A 20,054-nucleotide genomic window follows, 5' to 3' on the forward strand; every position below is an offset into this window, starting at 1 on the left:
TGATGCCTAGGGGGTAGATGATGCCTTTCAACTTCAGGCTGAATCCTTTCCACATTTTTCTGCAGTTTTCTGTGATTTTACTAACAGTAGTTACAGTAGTTAATATTGAAATTGATATATCAAGTACCTTAGCCAGGGGTACACCAGCGTCAAAGTACAAGTCAACATTTTGCGAAATGTTGATTTCCATCTGCTGAAGACAACAAATATCTCCTAGGTTTGCTTGCCATTTTTAAATATGTTTCCTCATTATTGTCATAAGTAATTGTACACAATAAATCAAAAAGGAAATTTACTAAAAATGCAAGAAGAACAGCAACATTGTGTGAAGTACAACTCATCAAGTGTTGTCAATTGTGGGACATTACAAAATTCAAAAATGTAACTTATAGAGTTTCGTGCTGGAGGACTTACTGTAATACATATAGGTCATAAGAGGATTTTGCTGGAACCAGATAAAGTATTTACACTCAAACCAAATATGAGGAGCACTGCATCAAAGACATGCTCTACTTTTTTCATAGTAATGTTTCTATTACTGTCTAATTTGAAAGTACACAGTCCCTTCTGTCAGACAGACTATTCCTCAGCAACTTTCCTGAAAACTAGCCTGAATGTGCCTATATTTGCGGCACTGCACCATGTAAGAAGCTGGGATCCTATAGAACTAAATGACTGAAGTTCTGAAGGCATGGTGTGAGCATTATTTCACCATTGAGGCAAAATCAGAACTCTCAGAAGCTCATGTGACGCTAAATACCATGAGCTAAAATAGAACATTCTCCAAATGAATCTCAAATGAAACATATCACGATTCACATCATGGTGCGAATATACTTACGAAATTAAATCTAGATCTACGGCAGAATCAGCAGGAACTGATTCACATTCTTTTAACCTTTCAGGAACAATGGTGAGAATTTGAGTTGAATGACTGTGCTCTCGATAGTCGTCAGCTGGAATGTTATCCTGAAGATTGAATACAAGTTCCAATCAGTTTTACACACATTATTCCTATCAAGTATTCATTCAATGCTGTACTATTTCCTTATGTGCTATATTTAACAGTGCATACAAATCTTATGAAAATTCCAGGTTTGGTAGACAACATGGTAATCAGTGGCCTTTCCTCTCAAAACGTGAAACAAACAAGGTCACATCATATTTTTTTTAAGGTAATCTACCGGTTAAGGTAGGTTTTTGGATGGACACAACTACCAGACAAACATTTTATTACTCCCAACAAAATCCATCATCCTACTCTATATCAGGTCCCTCTTCATCTCAGAGTACTTTCACATCATATATGATATTTTATTTATCCTCATACACACCCCACCTTTCCCACTGCCATGCCAGTCAATAAATACATGTTAAAGTAGTCCCACATTTTACAATTCAATTACTATATTTTGGACCATCTAATTAGCAGTATATCACATTGAAAAACGTAAATAGTATTCAGATAATCAATCTAAATTATATTAAAACATGACAATCAAGACAGTTTCGTTGAGTGAAGCCATATTGAAAATATTTTCAATTGTTGGCTATAGAATAATGGCTTGGGCAATTCACACCGAAGACATATATTGCCATTGGTGCTTTAAGTATAAGATACTAATGATAATATCATAGCATAACACTCAAAGGTTAGGAAATTTTTCACCGCCAATTGTCACATTTTTTAATTTGATTATTGATTGTATGAAAGCACACACACAGCGATAAACCACCAAATAATGTCAAAGGTATCTAAAACTATGAACAAATAATGAACATTTTTAGGTTAGTGTCATTGCAATAATTCTCAGACTACTTTGTTTACAAATGCTAAAAAATTAGCGATACCAAAACTCTTGATTCATGAAAAAATAAGAAATATGTTGCTGGCTCTCAAAATGTTCAGATATTATGGGTAGAGTATTTTAAACTTTTAGGCAAGTTAATATATTTCACAGTATATTTGGGATGTGATTTGAGATAGCACAAGGGCAGGTGGTATACGAGGGCCATTATATTTATTATGCTCAAAATTAAACCATAAAAGGCATAATCATTCAAAGAAAATAGAAGTATATTCCACCACATTAGATAAAAATGTAGTAATATTCAGAATGTGTAGTACCATAGGACTTAAGGAAATATTATGGTTAGAGCATCCAAGCATTGACCGCTATACAAAATCCTTTCCTTTTTTGAAAAAAGCAAGATAATAGGTGCATAAAAAATTCTGATTACCTTCACATCTGCAACCCTCAAGAAACACTGGTCACCACCAGCAAAAACACTTTTCAAGGTACACTTTCCAGTCATCGCCTCAAAGGTTAGCCCATTCTTTGTGACTTTCTCCAACACTGGAGAAGTGTGAGTCTGTGGCATCGATGGACGATTCAACAAATCTGATTCGTACAGATTATTTGGAAGCCAGGGTCCCAATACTAGCTGGGGAGATGATGAATTCATAGCAAGTCTATTCCCTAGTTGCCCTACCCCACCAATGCCAAAAGCATACAACCTATTCCTTTCTGGAACTAATGCTAATGTGTGCCTCCTGTAAAATCAAAGATAATTGCATTTTAAGATAGCATTCAGTGATATTTAATGCCATAAAGTAGATGCTTACTAGTTCAATATCCTTTAATTTGCATTAAATCCTGAGAATAAAGCAATAATATTGTCATTTGCCAGAATGATTTTGTCTCAGAGTAATCTCCACATGATGTAAGGCAAATCAAAAAAAGAGTACATGTAAAGTATCGATAAAAGATTCATCTCACACACTTAATGATAATACAAAAAAGCCATTATTTGAGTAACACATATTTTTCAATAAGATAACCTTAACACTTTTTACAATTATGGCTTTATTTGTAGTCATTTAAAGATTATGATGCAGCTTATTGAACAATTTCATTCCCATCAATTTAGGTCATAAAGATGTACCTACAGTTCTAACAAATAGAGTGCACAAATTATTGTATTCCCTAGCACCATAATTATGTATACATTTGGTCTTTGTAAGATCAAAAAAATTCATAATTGAAATATGTTACCAAAGATAGAATAAACAAACAAAGAAGAGAGAGAATTCTCAATTTTCTAAATATTGGTTGACAAGCTCTATAATTTTATCTGAAGCGGAGATGGACAACCCTTTTATGAATAAAAATACTTTTGATGCATGAAATGATACTTTCTAAAATGCAATTTTATGAATTACCCTTGAATAAAATTGTCTATAAATTGAGGGAAGTTCAGTAATTTCTTATAAAATCCAAGAGGTGGTGCTTGGAGTATCAGGAAACATTTACTTCCAGTAATGATTAAGCAAAGAAATCAAGAAAAAATGTCATTTAGCAAAGAAAAAAATTCTCTTCCATCAAGACAACAATATATTAAAAAAAAGTTAAGAGAAATAATGTGAAATATTTATCGAGCTAAAAGGAGATTATATTGAAAAATTAAAATAAATCAAAGCAAAATAATTTGTTTCTCTATTTATTCTGTGGACTTACTTACAAATAATCACACAAGAAAACTCCTTCATATTTTTGAAGTCACCAATTATTTCAAATTAAATTTTGGATCAGACAATACCTTAGTATAAGAGTGATTAATATTGCTTAAATATAAAAAAAACAGAGTAAAAATTATATTCGAACCTTCCGCATGATATTTGAGTCACTTCAAGTCCCATTAATTCCATCACCTTTCGTGGAAGTACTTCATTTGTCTTGGAGTTATGTCCGAGCTGCCCATAACTTCCAAGGCCACAGGTAAATACACCTCCATCCTAGTAAGTATATTAAGAAATATCATGGCTAAAATTCTCACTCCTCTCCTCAAAATATAAAAAATGGAAATAATAGTATTTTTATAAGTTTCATCAAACATTGTCACATTTTATAAAAAATAACAAAAGTAATCAGCACTTTAATTTAGTCCCAGCAACTTTTGACCTTTTTTATTAACTTTTATTTGTTCATATTCAATTTGAGAGTAGTAATAAGGCAACAGAAAAATGTTAATTCAGAAACAAAAAATAGATTGTAAATAATTTCGCCAAATGCAAAAACAAACTTTATACTTATCCCATTATATCCCACCAAAGAAACAACAAAAAGATAATAAGACAGAACTCGAGCCTGATGTCTCATGCATTGAAAATACTTCTTTGGATAATTAGCTGAAGGATAGAAGGGAAATATACAAGAAAGCCAATAACCAATCCAAATTCAGAAAAATCCATGAGCAGGAGAGGCAATACTCAGATTGAGGGTACTGGTAAAAAAATACACATAAATATATGAGGGATATAAAGCCATTATATGTGGTACTTGCGGACTTAGATTGGACACACCTTGAGGCAAATTGGATTAGTTAAAAACATGACAAGGAAAAATTGAAGGGAAGTTCCTGCAAGGAAGACCAAGAGAAAAGTATAAAGGACAAATTAAGATGAATAATATATGATAAAACACATATGCCATCAGATGGTGACGTAATTAGCACTGAATAAAGAACAATGGAGGGCTGCAGTAAATCAATCTCAAGATTTCCATTCTGATTATGATGATGCAAGAGTTAGGTCAAATTTACTTTGAGGATGGTATAAATAAGCCTCCATATGAAGTTAAATCTTAGCTACCTATTCTTAAGCATAATAGCGATTTAAAAAAAAAACGCCAGTCATCCTTTAGAACCCCTGGGCCTTCTGTCCCAGTGTGTCGAAGATCACCTGAAAAGTTGTCAACAATTCTAATTTTTTTATGAAATGTTGACTAAAAATTCATTAGTTAACATTGACTCTGTAAGCTGACTAGAGGTTAAAAAATAGACATATTAACAATAAAAATCGATTGATCCCTATTTTAAATTAAATGAAAAACATTACAAGATACTATTCTTCATAATAAACTGCATAGCTTTCCGAAAAAATGAATTTTCTCTGAGGCACAAATTTAAGTTGAAGGGTGATATTTGCAGGACAAATCATGACTAACAACACCAGCTTATATTCGGAAAAGTACAGGGAAAAACTCAACAATAAGGAGGAATCAATGCAATAAAATAAAAAATCCTACAGCCATAACAAGTCAGCACATCTTGTCCCACAATGAAAAAAATTTTTTTGTTGCGATGGTTAGTGAGAAAAGAAATTCCATGACAGTGACCAGCCACAACCTCTCAACCAAGACACCCTTCTGCAGTAGTTTGCGGGAATGTTACTTCCTCGCGAGTGATCAACTACAGACACAAACAATCAACACCAATTGGGATCCTTCACAGGGTTAAAGGGACTCTATTAAGGATACCTGGGTTTGAGGAACATGTGCACACTAACCCTGACTTTTGAATAAATACCATGCCAGGGACACACAGAGCTGGCACACTTATGAGCATTCAGGAAAACACTCACTCACACATTCAAAAAGGGTCTCACTACTGGGAGAATATTACTCAAATTGAGCAAAGATAGCAAAAAACAAGGAAAGACGAGAGTAAGCGTCGGATCCACGTATTTCGGCTACAATGTAGCCCTCCTCAGCGAACTGAAGGAAAAAAGGAATTGCAACAGAAAGTTGTAAGTTTTATTTCAATAATTTGTAAGGCTGTATAGAGCTCAAGTTCTTATATTTTAAATATGGATGAAGTCAACAAAGTGTGAGTGAAGGGAGCATATGGTGGTAAGGGTCATGCCACATGGAAAACAAACTGTACAGTAGATTCAAGATGAAGCCAATGAATAAGTTACCTTTCATACCTATTGAAACAGTTGATACCTTTATAAAAAACAGAGCAGTTGGGGAACATTTTCTAATCTATAAAGTTATTTTTAGGTTCCTCCAGTTCACCCACAAGGAATTATCTAATGACATAAATATGTTCAAATATTTATGCCTATTTCAATATTTATGTGATCAGAATGATTTATATTACTCTTATGGTTGGTATTTTAGTTCTTGTATTGGCTTGTAACACTAAGAAATAAACCCAAGAAAAGTAATAATGCATTATAATTTAGATAATACGGGGATTAAGGCCGTAAACGTAGAGGATGGATCAAATTATGTAATTCAGTATTTGAAAAGTATGGCCATTGAAAAATATGTCAGAAAAGGCCAAAAATATTATTTCACTATCCATTATTTTATATATGAATACTTTTCTTTTTTTTTAATAAATAGTTTAATTACAATTTTTATTTATGTATTTGCCATGGTTGACAAATTATATAGATTTAACATAGCTTCATTCTAATTAAAACTGGTCTATAAGGCTGACTCTACTTACATAGAATTCAACTTTAAACGTAAAATTCAATAATTAATAGAAAAATAAAAAGATGAACTACTTGTACTACATTTCTATGAATAATAGCAAAATTATTGTGAAAAAAAATAAAATGAGCTAACCTTAGTCAGGAATACTGAAAAGTCATCCCCACAGGAGATATATTTCACACCAACAGTCCGTAGAGTTTTCAATTGACTTGGAAAACTTTTATTTACACCACAATCACTTAGCCCCAGCTGGCCAAATGCATTCTTCCCCCATCCAAACACAGTACCTATATGAAGGGAAAGATGTAAAGGTGATTGAACAGTATGTCATTTTACATGTAGAATGGCTGGTGACCTACCACCCCCTGCCACACATCCGTGCAACAACTTGTGAGGTATTGTGTTGATGTTGATGCATGTCAAACCACAAAATCAAAACTAAAATTATGAAAACATCAAGCACATGGCCAGGTTATTATTTATCAAGATAATACTTCCTCACATTATTTACCAAAACTAGGTGAAATTAATGGAAGAGGATTACTAACAAGTATGATGGCAGTACTGAGGAAGTAAATAAATAAGCACACTTGCTGCATACCTTTGAGTTCACAAAGAAATTTCATATTTTTTCCAGATGATGAAAAGTAAAATTGTTTAAGCATCTAATGAAAAGTTTTCCTGGATTCAACATAAGACCAGTGAAAAATGCTTCCATTTAACTTAATGGCCACTGAGAAAACTTGCCATGAAATTTTACTTCACCAAATTGCTTTTCAAATATCATTATTTTTTCAGTAATCTATTTCCATCTGCATACCTCTCAACTAATTTTCATTTAAATAAGAAACCTAACTTCATCTTTACCTTTCCTTTTAATCAAAACATCTTTAACTTGAAGATACATGGTATAGGGCATAATCATTACCTGATTTTGAAACAGCAAAACTGTGAAATCCCCCACAAGCAATAAAAGCCAGTGGTATTCCTGCCAAGGACTTGACAAGTTGGGGTTTACTGACATCCTCTCCCACTGTACCAATCCCAAGCTGCCCATATGTGTTTGAACCCCATGAGTACAAGTCACCATCTGAAAAATATTCACATTCATGTGGAAAATTCCAAAGTACCTGAACACTTCAAGTGAGGGCTTCCTCAGCCAAAGGCAATGCCCCTTTATTTTCAGCCACAGATGTCACTTTTACACGTGCTAAATGGCATTCAAAATACTTGGAGATGCACATTATTGCATATACCAGCCATTAAAATAACATTTTTCTCCTATTTCATTAGTTTTCCAGATGATTTTTAATGTGGTAATATTAAATTAAATCATTACCACAAGATATGCCTGATTGGAAAAGAAGAGGTTACCAGGAGGGAAGGCACACTTTGCCACAAAGAATTTTGTCTCATAGTAGTCTGAAGTTTTTAGTCAGTAATAAAATTCTAATCAATTGCATTTTATGATTCTAAACAATGGACTGGATACTAAAGTACATTGTAACATCAAAGAGGCTGGGGTGCCTCTTATTAATTAAACTGGGCTACTTATTAAATCTTTTGGTTCTAATATCTTCTTTTTGTACATAGGTAAAATTCATGATAAGAAATAAACAAAAGCAGAGGATTCTTCGTTTAACAGTCAACTTACTATTGGCTATTGCTAAAGTGTGTGCAATTCCTGATGCTAATTGAACAATATTTACAGCTGCTAGGGATCGCACTATCTTTGGTGTGTGTTGAGAAGTTGTTATTGACTCATGACCTGAAATAAAAGACAAACATGCATTCAAAAGCTTGTTTTATTTCCTATTCCTAAGAAAATTCTCATCACATAGCAAAACCACTGTTTCATACAAAACAATATTAACTAGGAACAAACTTGAGAGACCATGTGGTGCTAAGGAAATATTGCAAAAGGTGAGAAAAATGTGAGAAGGAGACTTAAACGATTGAAAAAGCAAGGGAGAAGCAAACATTTAATATTTGGCCCTATCTCCATTACAGTTCTATACACTTTTTTATTCATTCTCCTCTTTATCATTAATTTTTATACTTATCCGTGCTTCTCACTTGTTCTTCTAGCCTTTTGCATGTTTACTAAGGGTGTCCCACTAAGATAACACATTTAAAACATTTTAAATAAACCAAAGAAAAAACTATGAGGATTACTTAACCATATAAAAGACTACTCACCTAATTGCCCATGGAGATTACAACCCCAACTAAAAACTTGACCCCATTCATTTGCACAGAGACTATGGCTTCCTCCTGATGATATCACCATTATTTTGTGGTTGGAAAGTGCAGTCACCTGCTCTGCTCAAGAGAAGATGAAATAGTACAGTCAAACAAACATAATGAAGTCAAGAAAGATTCTTCACAGAGTAAAATCCAATAGCACTTTAAACACATCTAATGAACTTAATGGTCATAATAACAGGATTATTTTTTTTGGCTCACCAAAATAAAATTTCACATAAAATGCACTGAACTCATTCTGGTATCAATACATTTCAACATTTACAAAGGAAGGATAAAGATGGTTTCTAAAGAAGTAGAGTTTGAAAATTAATACATTGGAATCACTTTTCTGGATCACAATAAATCGAACACCAAATGGTATAGAACATGAATAAAATGAGCTCTTGTTACTTTCATTACTCTAAAAAGTTTGAAAATTCTCCTCGGGATGTAATGTTTTTGATATTGGGATCAACGCACAGAGGAATCAATCATGAAGACTACGGCCATATATTAATGCACTCAACCTACACACATTTTCTTGGGATGAGGTTCAGTGGAATTCAGGACCAAATATTACCAGCCAATGGGTGACATGACCAAACTTACAAAGACAGGCCTTAAGTCAGTAAGGAGAAAAGAGTTTAACTGGACCAGGGATGAATGGAATGAAAAAAGGAAATGGAATAAGTATGACGACCAGCGGGTATCATTCTTTGGCCATGAGGTGACCCTCTTCAGGACTATGGAGGTAGATTGTCATCACAACAAAAGTTCAGAGTTCAAAAGGACTTCAATGGTCTACTGTGATATAACCTTGAAGACCAAGTGTTACAGAGAGAGGGAGGGGGTTTTGAAGGTGAAGGATATACACCATTGGGAACTGCATTCTATGATTTCCCATTCCCCACTTTATTCCAGAAAACATGTCTACCTTCCATGTTTTCTTAAACCCATGAATAGTTGAAGCTGAACAGAGATGCAACAATTTCAGAGTGTAAAAATCATTCGCCTCAACACACTGAAATTGTTGCATTTAAATGTATATTAGCGGTAGACTCCATTAAAAGTTACTGTTGCGGCATCTCCCCCAGTTTCTTTGGAATCTGAACAGAGATGTTAACTTTAGCAACGGCCTTTTTTAATTTCATTTCCCGTAATAGCTTTTCCATCATTCAATCAAGTGTTCCCAGGTCTAAGGTATCTTCATCAACATCAAATCTTCTTGGAAAGATTTCTTAAATTCAAACAAATTTCACCAATTCAAATTTACTGACCTAATATACTTAATATACAGTGATATCTCATAGTTCTATACATTCTTTCTACCTTAAACAGAATTTTTTTTACAATTTGTTTATTTGGTGAGACTATTACTTCTCCTGTAACATCTTTGATATTGTGCACAGTTTTCATTTTGACATTTCTTTTACACTCCGACATAGAACCCACTTCCCAAACTTATTCTGAGACATTTCCATACCATCAAATTGCTCTTCCTGCCAAGTTTTTAATCATCTGATTCATTTTTTATCAAGTTTATTTATATTTATCAAGTAATTTTTTCTTTAGATTTTATCATTTCTTCATTCAATCTGCCTGTTGTAACAACAAGTCTGTACTCCAAGATTTCCTCATCCTCTTCCAATTATTTTATTTGACATTTTCCTTCTTTTATTTTGAAATTTAACCACCGTTCTCTGGCATAGGAACAGGCAATTAGATGATTTCTGACATCATATTTTTTTCCAGGATTTTTAGCAATGAAAAATCATTGAACAAACTTTTGTACTACCATTTATACTGCTTTGTTTCCCCCTTTCCAATGAACGATGCTAAATAAACCATAAACAAAAAATCATAAACACAGTAATCAACCCTAAGGTCGGTTTGGTAGGTGATGGTCGAGTTCTCCCAGTACTAAGGCCAACAGCGTGTGAAATTCACACATCCGGGTAGGGGGGCCAGTTCCTTTCCCTGGGCCGGTTATGATTTCTGAGGAAGACCTGGTACCCAAAAAATCACATAGCTTGGGTGCCCAGAGAGGCTTGCCTGGGAATCGAACCCGGGCCCTCCAGTCTGTAGTCCAACTCACTACCCCCTGGACTATCGCGACCCACACTAAATAAACATGAACAAACATTTCAGCATTTCCCCCTGGACATTCATGGGCAGATAAAAAATTAATCAAAATAGTTCTCAAAATTTCATGCCTCATGCCTATAGTCGAAAGATTAAATTGCAGAATTTTGAAGCCCTACAGAGGAGACTTTCAATTTTTAATGATCTAACATACGTTTTGAATGGACATAACCACCAAATAAATATTTTCTCTCTCCTATCAAAACACAAAATCCAGTATCCTACTCTACATCAGGTCCCTCTTCATCTCTGAGTACTTTCTTCCTCCCTTCATCCCGACCAACATCCCTATCCTGTTCCTGCCCTTTCTTCGTTTGCCTAACATTCTCCCCTCTATTACAGTATTCAACATTCCACTGCCGGTCAATACCCCCTTCAGCCACTTTTCCTGCTTCCATTGGATTTCTCCCAACAAACTCCTCTCTTCGCCCACCATAACCGAACATATACACTTGCTAGAGCTATTATGCACAGTGTCTCTTGGATGAATAAAAATATTATTATTATTATTATCATACCAAGTACTTCCTCATTTGTTTTCTTTTCTGCCCACTTCAGCCTCACCATCTTTCTCCACACCTGCATTTCAAAAGCCTCCAATTTTCTACCATCCTGCTTCCAGTGACCACGTTTCTGTACCGCACATAAGTATGCTCCAAAATTTCAAATTTTGACAAGTCTATTCTTAATATCCTTGCTCAACGTCCCTGTCATCAACTCCCTCCTACGTGTGAAAGCCTGTTTCCCACGTGCAATTCTTCTCCTTACCTCCCTACTACTTAAACCATGTTGGTCCAAAGCACTTCCTAGATACGTAAACTGTTCCACCTGGGCTAGTTTTTGCCCTCCTATTTTAATGTTTAGCTTAGCCTCTGTCTACATTTCTTATACGTCACATATCCTTTGCTTTATTTATATTCATTCTCATCCAATATCTATCACACTGAATTTCCAATTCACTCAGCAATGCTTGCAACCCCTTGGCTGACTGACAAACTACAATTTGGTCATCAGCAAACCTAACTAATTTTACAAATTCCCCGCCTACCTTCATTCCTACCTCAAGTTCTTCCCATGCCTCTTTAATCATTTCCTCTGCATACAGGTTGAACAGCAACGGTGATAATGGGCAACCCTGCCTTACACCTCTTCCTAACACTGCCCAACCGGACACCCCGTTCCCCACTCATACCTGAGCAGTCTGAGACATGTACAGGTTGCGGATTAGCCTCCTTTCCCTCCAATCTATTCCTATTTTCTGCAGAATACTCATTAGTTTTTCTCAATTCACTCTATCAAACGCTTTTTCGAAATCTACGAAACAGGCAAATACCTCCTGGCTGTGTTCTATATTCCTCTCGATTAATTATCTCATTACTGCAATGGCATCACGTGTACCTCTCTCCTTCCTAAACCCTAACTGATCATCCCCTAAGTAATTATTTGCCCTACTCTCTATCCTTTGGTTGATGATTCTGAAAACCACTTTAGCTGCATGGGATATCAAACTTATTATACTGTAGTCCTCACATGATGTAGCCTTTACCTTTTTCAGAATAGGAACTAACACTGATCTCACAAAGTCTTCTGGCCAGGTTCCTTCCTCATAGATACAACGAATCAGTCCATGTAGCCTCTTCCTCGCACACTTTCCTAAATATTTCCGTAGTTCCACAGGAATTTTTTCTACCCCCACTGCCTTATTTGATATCGCTCATCTATTTGATTTCATTTCTCAAATTATGGTTAATAGGAGCAGGTCAAGAAAACCATGGATTATGAAGGAGTTCAGTGGCATCTATTCCCTTGTTCTCACCTTCATCGACATTTATACCTGCTCAAGGAAATGCTCTTCAGGTCATGAGATGACATGGACATTAAATGGAAAAGAGATACAGCAATTCTAAAAACTAAAATTCTAGGACAAAATAGTATCTTCACGAACACAAGGGCCCAAATTCATTAAATGGAATCCAATGTTGGGAAAGATGAAATTTAATAACCAAACTTTGAGGCATATTTTGGATTTTTCAATGTGAATTTATAAGAGGAGGTAGTTTGAGCAGTAATGATCAACTGTTTCTATAAATAAACTGACTTCATTGTTGATTTTCCTGCCCACAAGTCACCATGACTAGAGGCTACGCCAGCTGGAGACAGAATGCCGATTCAACAAACAAATTTTCTTTCTGAAATACCGATCATATCACAAAATCCAATAGCCTTCAAATGTCAACCCGAATGCCCATTAAAATATCACCCAAAGGTGGTGGTGAGCTAAGGTTTTCGATACCCATAGAGAGGTGAAGGTATTCATTTTCTGCATTCTATTCGATTGCCAAAAATGCATGCACTAGTGAGATAGACACATAGAGTTCTTTATTTTGGCAAAATTGAGACTTAGTGAGAAGAGGAAAGCTAAGGTAAATTAAGATAGTGATACAACAATAGTTATAATATCATAAAGATGCAGGAATTAGGTATTTACACATGCTTTTATAACATATATAGAAGCAAATTCAGTGCTTATTATGTTTTCGCATGAGGACAATGAAAATCATTTTAAGGTCCATCCAAGGGGTTTCCAGCACCCATTAGATATTGTGTTATTTTTCATCTTTGCAAGTACAGCTCCCCAAGATTTAACACAAAAGGAAAGTTGCTCTTAAACTACTAATTTTTGGCATTCCATTAAGAAAGCGGGGTTACTCTGACACTTGCTAAATACTTTTGCAACTGTCAACTCCTATTCTTTCCTCTGCTTAGGTCAAACCAGTTCACCTTCCGTGCCCCTTGCCATTTGAAAACATGAAGGATTCACGTGACCACAGTGTTTAAGTATAGGTTCCACCACTTAGTTTTTCAGTACTCACTATAAACTCCAGGTTGGTTGTATCTAACATCCATGACAAAACTGCACATCACTTGGAGTTCAATAGATATGAGTGAGTGGTAGGCCAAAACTTAGTGGGAAACCTTGATCTATTCTTTACTCTTCAAAGATAAGAATAATAAAGTATTTTCTATTTTTGTGCCAATTAATATTACAGTCAGTACCAGAAAATAGTGATGGACAATAATAGGTAAGATTCATCTAGTGCGCTATTCTAATTAATTTTTACTGTTTACGAGATAACTTTAAAACTGTAATTAATAATATACATATATTCAAAATAATAGTTGGCACTAGTATAGGCCTGGTCTTCAATGTGGCCCACCAGATGGAATAAAACCACATTAAAACACACTAAGCTTCAAAATAATGGTTTTAATTAATTTTACCTGGTCTTTTACGAGGCCCATCATGTCCAAGCTGACCATAATCATTACTACCACAGGTGTAAACAGTGCCAACGTCTGTAAGCATCACAGTGTGATTTTCTCCACAAGAAACTGAAATATAACACAAACGATATGTCAATCAAAATATGGGCTGGAGAGGAAACTTATGTTTCGCAATTTCAACGCTGTATTCACTGAAGTCACTGATTTTAAATAGTCAAGGAAAATTACATATTGGAAAAATGAGTTTTTGCCCATGATATTTGGTTATATTCCTTAACACAAAAAAGGAAATAATTCAATGGGCAGAATTTATAATTCATGCATACTATTCATGGAATAAGGACAAAATATTCACCAAATTTAAGATTCAAAAATGTTTGTTTTATGAATAACTCACTCAACCATGGACTTAATCAAAATTTGCTCAAAATACATGTGTATATGGGTGAATGGTGCCCTTACCATAACTGACATTAGCAGCCTCTTTAAAGTACAGCTCTCTAGGCGATAAAATGTGTTCTTCTTCAATACCCCCCAGACCCAGCTCGCCATTGACTGTGTTCCCCCAGCAAAACATGCCGAAATTAGGACTACGACTGCGATGGAAGAACCTGAAATTAATCATGAATACAAATTTATTATTAGTTTCTTGCAACGATAACCTTTTTAAAAGCAATGCTGAGTAACAGGCAAAACTACGACATAGGTATAAATCAAGTTATTTCATGTACAAATGTCTTAATTACATCAACGAATGCATCCTTAGACAGCAAAATGTACCATTAAATGTCTGTCTGAAATATATAACAATTTTACCTCTTGATAGCGGCTACATTGTTAACGGTCATTCTCACTTTCAAAACGCAAAAATGTGATGAATAATCATAATACAAAAATAGGTTACATGATTTACCTTGGGAGAGTATAAAATCGGAGGATTTCTATGTGATCTCTTTGTTTTAATGCGGTCAATGAAATAATATAGCATTTTATAGAAAATAACCACTATATCTGATTCCTGCGCAATGTTATCTACACGAAAATATTTTCAAAACATGTTACACGTTGTGCTCGAAGACGTATTTCAAGAGATAGTAATTTGCGGACAGAAGAATAACGGATTATAAATCAGACCGCCAATTATGAAAACAAATTTGACGTACATTCTAGTGATATTACTGTTCGTCGCCACATTCACAACATTTGAAATTTTCTTCTCTTTTCAATTGGGTCTAATTCTCAGTCAAAAACTAAATTTTATATAAATATGACATCCCAAAAGTTTGACGCAACAGTGTATATGCTGCTTTCGAAATTTTTCGTACATACAAATGCATTTCAAATGTTGTTGTCGATCTTTCCTTTTAATTAAATTTTTATTATTTGTCAAAGCTTTCAACAATGCACTGTATATGATTATTTTAATGATGATGACAAGGCAACTCCGCACACGGGAAGACCTAATGCCTTCATCACTTGTACGCAACACCTCAAAAAATTGCAATACATTTGACCGATTACTCTTCTATTCGAGGATAACAGACAAAAATCATTGTTCACCTTTGATGAAGGCTTTTAAGGTCAAATTAATAAGAAATACATACGCACATCCTATGTTGTTGATTACTACAGGGGTTATTTTAAATGCATACGATATTTATGTATACTGACTACAATATGTAAAAAAATAAATATACATAATCAAGTAACAGCTGCCTATTATTGAAATTAAACAAAGTTGCATGGATAAAAGTTTACTGACCCTATTTTTACTACTATAATGTCGTGTTTCACTTTTTCTTTTTACCTTGATGTGATGGTATCTCACCATTTTTCGGTGTCAGTCTACAGTTAAAGTACAGGTCGTAAGCACCACATAATTATCCTGATGTTTTGGCAACGCGAATTTTGAACTTTTTCTTATGAGCAGTCACAATACACACCTCGTTTTCAACCTCTCTGCTTTCTTGACCTCATCTCCTTTACTTTCCTGTTGTGATTTTCGTAAAAATATCGGAATGAACTTCTCCTTCTTCCTGTCCATTGGCGTTCCTTCGCTGATTTTGCCGGGATAAAACTGGATGGGATCTACCTTGTGGTTTCACAGAAACTCTTTCTTTCGTCATTCCTTCAGTTCACCAAATTAGCCAACGAAATATGCGCAGTTGGGGCCAGATATTGATTATAGCGTCTTTATTTCTCTCTGTTCTTCCGCGCTATCTTTGAAATACATCAAGAGGATCGTCTATCTCTTGAGCTAGGTGAAATCCTCTTAATAAGCACCCATAGAATGAGCAGTTCTGTTGAACCAGTAATTTGAACTCAAGTTAACGAAGTCTCTTTCATAATCTTGCAATCATTTGTAGTCATCTCATACATCGCATGTGCATCCTAAATTGGTTCGAAAGAAAATTTCCCAGTTATTTTCGAGATAAGAAAAACCTTTTTTTCAACTTAGCTCTTTCCCATTAATTATACTCGTAAAACCACGATAGTTTATTTCATGACATTTAGTGAAAGACCAAAAGAATTTTCCCCGCAACTTCTTAAGAGCCGCCCCTCGGATAAATAGTACAGGCGGAAGAATGAATCCATTAGTGAACAATTTTCATGTTTATTCATTCAAACTACACCATTCCAGTTAAATACAATCGTTAAAAATTTTGGAATTGTTTCCTGGTAATTACCGATAAATAAATTCAAATTTTATGGGGGTGATGCAACTCTAGATAAGTTCGTATTTAGGATATATTAAAACATTGGACAGCCTCCAATTAAATCGCTGTATTTAAAATTTTAGACCATGAATTTGCGGTTCCTTATCAACCCTTATTCTGCAAAATGCTAACGTCTAAACGTGCCCTCGTTGGATCTGATAGTGGTAATGGAAACGAAACTCACGCATTTCGTCATGCAGACAAGAGCGAAACGTAGGGAATGAGGGATAAGGGAAGCCTTAAATAAGCACAATTGTCACCCACCTCTCTTCTCTTCCTGGAAAGACACCACCAACCTGACTTCAAAAAAATTGCTGACACCTTCAGACTCCTCACCATAAGACCACCACTCACTTTTGAGAGAGGGGCTACTATCTATTCATGGAGATGAACTGAAATGAATCGTGTGCACCGTATTAAAATGTTAGGCATAAAATGGCACGAGTAGCATAATACGTAGTAGGCATAATACGAGCAGTAATCAATGGCGAAAGAGGAGAGCCTCGGCAGGCATAACGGGATAAAGCAATCGACCGGATATTGAGAGAATGCGGGTTCGAATACCAGTCAAGACGAATGATTCATAACCAGGAAATTTCTCAAATTCAGTGGGAGACTAAGATAGAGTGATTGTTAGGGCGTTCCCTTTGGCAAATACAATCTATTAGCCATTTGTACTGACTGGTAGTCTACGGTTTAAGTCAGGTTATGAGTGAACACGAAATTAGAAACCTCTACATTTCTTAGCTTCGCCTTAAAAGAGGTAAGCTGGCACCTCACGCTACAATTAATCCCTTTTTTTAATTTCCGCATACTTCCTTACTTTCTTCATTCCGTCCAACATGCTTTTACATTTTCCCCTTCCTTGTTTGTCAAACGTATTCCCATCAATCAGTCTTCAACAGCCCATCGCCAATCAAAATGTTCCGTATCCACCTTTTCTGCCTACTTCTTTCTTCTGGGATTTCTCCCAACAATCTCGTCTCCTCCACCACCATTCACTTCCTCCTTTGTTTTCCTTTCCGCCCATTTTATTCACCTCATTAATATGTTTACGATCGATTCGGTTGCGCAAATTCACTTTATCTCGCCGTCTTTCCAGCCTCTTGAATTCAAGTAAATCATATCGGGCAGATAAACCATATCCCTTCTTATGATATCCTTTTCACCTTAAATTACATTCAATAACCTTGCATTACATTTACAAATCTGCAGATACACAGAAGCCTGCACATGTATATTTACTGTGATTCATTTATTTTTAAATTAGGCGGATTTCATAGAAGCAATGATAAAAAAAGTGTGGAATTGAGTTAGTTCGAAGATTTGTTTCAGGATATTACACGTGTTGCTCGGAATAGTTAATCAATATTTTTTTTTCAAAATTAGAACGGCTACTAAAGTGGGTCGTTACGACTGAATGCATCAAAAGAAACCAAACTTTTACGGAGAAAACACTTGTTTATTGGACTTCAGGTTTTATCAATGGTATATATATTAGTACTTTAATCTACCGCTAGTTTCAGATAGGGTTTCCAAATATATATTTCGGTTGTGAAAATCACTTCCTCTACTAAGAGATTGGATTCTTTCCTGAATAAGTCTATTTATAATTAGAGTTTTAATCAAATTTTCGAAAGAGACTTTTTTGATTAATTTATAGCAGGGGTTGGTACCGGTTACTACGCACCGAGAAATACATAGAATTCCCTAGGTATTAACCCCTGATACACTGTATGATGTAAACAAATAGTGAGGGTTTCTACCAGTGTCCAGTTATCGAGGAATACCTATGATTCTTGCCCAAGGTATTAGTACCGTCATATCGCCATCTTGGGGTCGTACCCTAATTATTAGTATCGTACTACCGATACCTGGTTTTCTTGCCCTAGGTAACAACCCTTGATTTTTAGTAGTACTTATTAGGAAGAGGGGACCGACATCTAAGGTCATTTGCGCCATTAAAATTACAGGGTTGGTCCCAAACATGAATAATGAATAATCTCTTTCACCTCGTCTTTTACGACTTAAAAGGCATTATTCACAACGAGTTTGTGCCTCAACGCGCCAGTAGGAAAGAAATGTTTGTCTACCGGAGGCTGCACCACGACAACACGCCGTCCCACACCGCCTTCCTCGTGACCCGATTACCTGGCCCAGCGCAAGTTGGCGATTCAGCTCCAGTTGCCCTACAGCTTCGATGTGGTAAACGGACTTCTTTTTGTTCCCAAGAATATAATGGAGCTTGTAAGGCAACCATTTTGGAACGATGGATAACGTCAAAGAGGGGTGAGCGAGGTGCCTGAACGAGGATCCCGTCGACGCCTTCCAGGAAGCGTACCGCGGCTAGCGTGTCGATGCACATGAGTGTTATTTTGAAGAATATTAGTAATTTGTACTTTGATCTATTTCACTATATATGTATATATAATGTAAATGCATATATATATATATATATATATATATATATATATATATATATATATATATATATACACAATGTGTACTTGATATGGTGGGCGAAGATAGGGGTTTGTTGGGAGAAATCCTACGGAGGCAGGAAAAGTGGATGAAGGGAGTATTGACCGGCAGTGGGATGTTGAAGACTGTGATAGGGGGGAGAATGTTGGGCAAGAGGGGAAAGGGAAGGAACAGGATAGGGATGTTGGACGGGATGAAGGGAGGAAGAAAGTACTCAGAGACGAAGAGGGACCTGAAATAGGGTAGGATGCTGGATTTTGTGTTTTGTTAGAAGTCACAAAATGTTTTATTTAGTAGCTTTGTCCATCCAAAAACCTACCTTAACCGGTAGATTACCGTAAAATATACATATATATATATATATATATATATATATATATATATATATATATATATATATATATATATATATATATATATATATCTTCGGGACAGCCCGTGTATGTAGGTAAGTTAGAAAAGGTTGGATTTTTCAGAGAAAGATGGAAAAAGGGTGAAGAGAAACCCGACGTCGGCATTATCATACTTTTGACGAAAGAAGTCCCAATCGGTCACGCTCAATTTAACGTTCCATTCGACGAACGAAATACTTGGAGTGCTCTCCACATTGCACATCTAGACAAACAGGATTTGGAATTTCTCTGAAAAATTCTTTCCCTGCCGAAATTCAAGTCCTGAAGTCCTCGTGGGTGGGGAATCAGTACACTAGCCTAAATTCCTCGAGTACACACATAAGACCTCTCGGTGATATTCCTTTTCTGCTCAAAATAGGGGGGGGGATCGAGATGGTGCGGGGGCTAACGTACTGGCTTCCCACCCAGAGGACGCGGGTTCAAATCCCGGCGGTGTTGAATATTTATCAGAGATATCTCGATCCCTACTTGAGGTGCTTTGT

At 35.6% G+C, this 20,054-nt stretch overlaps 1 protein-coding gene across 2 annotated transcripts in view; it reads right to left on the reverse strand.

Annotated features, from left to right (window-relative positions):
• LOC139700988 (probable E3 ubiquitin-protein ligase HERC4) overlaps positions 1 to 15,973 on the reverse strand; it is a 37,736-nt gene extending 21,763 nt beyond the window's left edge. The window contains exons 1-10 of one of the 2 annotated variants that reach the window (XM_071599532.1): positions 15,905 to 15,973; positions 14,424 to 14,572; positions 13,959 to 14,069; positions 8,487 to 8,609; positions 7,942 to 8,055; positions 7,216 to 7,377; positions 6,420 to 6,574; positions 3,666 to 3,796; positions 2,242 to 2,554; positions 842 to 969 (exon numbers count right to left, since the gene is read on the reverse strand). In XM_071599532.1, the coding sequence (XP_071455633.1) occupies positions 842 to 969; positions 2,242 to 2,554; positions 3,666 to 3,796; positions 6,420 to 6,574; positions 7,216 to 7,377; positions 7,942 to 8,055; positions 8,487 to 8,609; positions 13,959 to 14,069; positions 14,424 to 14,538 (1,352 nt within the window). In that variant the 5' untranslated portion in view covers positions 14,539 to 14,572; positions 15,905 to 15,973. Of the gene's footprint in view, positions 1 to 841; positions 970 to 2,241; positions 2,555 to 3,665; positions 3,797 to 6,419; positions 6,575 to 7,215; positions 7,378 to 7,941; positions 8,056 to 8,486; positions 8,610 to 13,958; positions 14,070 to 14,423; positions 14,573 to 14,874; positions 15,038 to 15,904 lie in introns of those variants that run through there. The other variant, XM_071599531.1, reaches the window with a different exon arrangement.
• Positions 15,974 to 20,054: the final 4,081 nt, after the last annotated feature.

Source organism: Hetaerina americana, unplaced genomic scaffold, assembly GCF_022747635.1.
Source record: "Hetaerina americana unplaced genomic scaffold, ioHetAmer1.1.p SCAF_11, whole genome shotgun sequence".
In the NCBI taxonomy this organism is placed as follows: domain Eukaryota; kingdom Metazoa; phylum Arthropoda; class Insecta; order Odonata; family Calopterygidae; genus Hetaerina; species Hetaerina americana.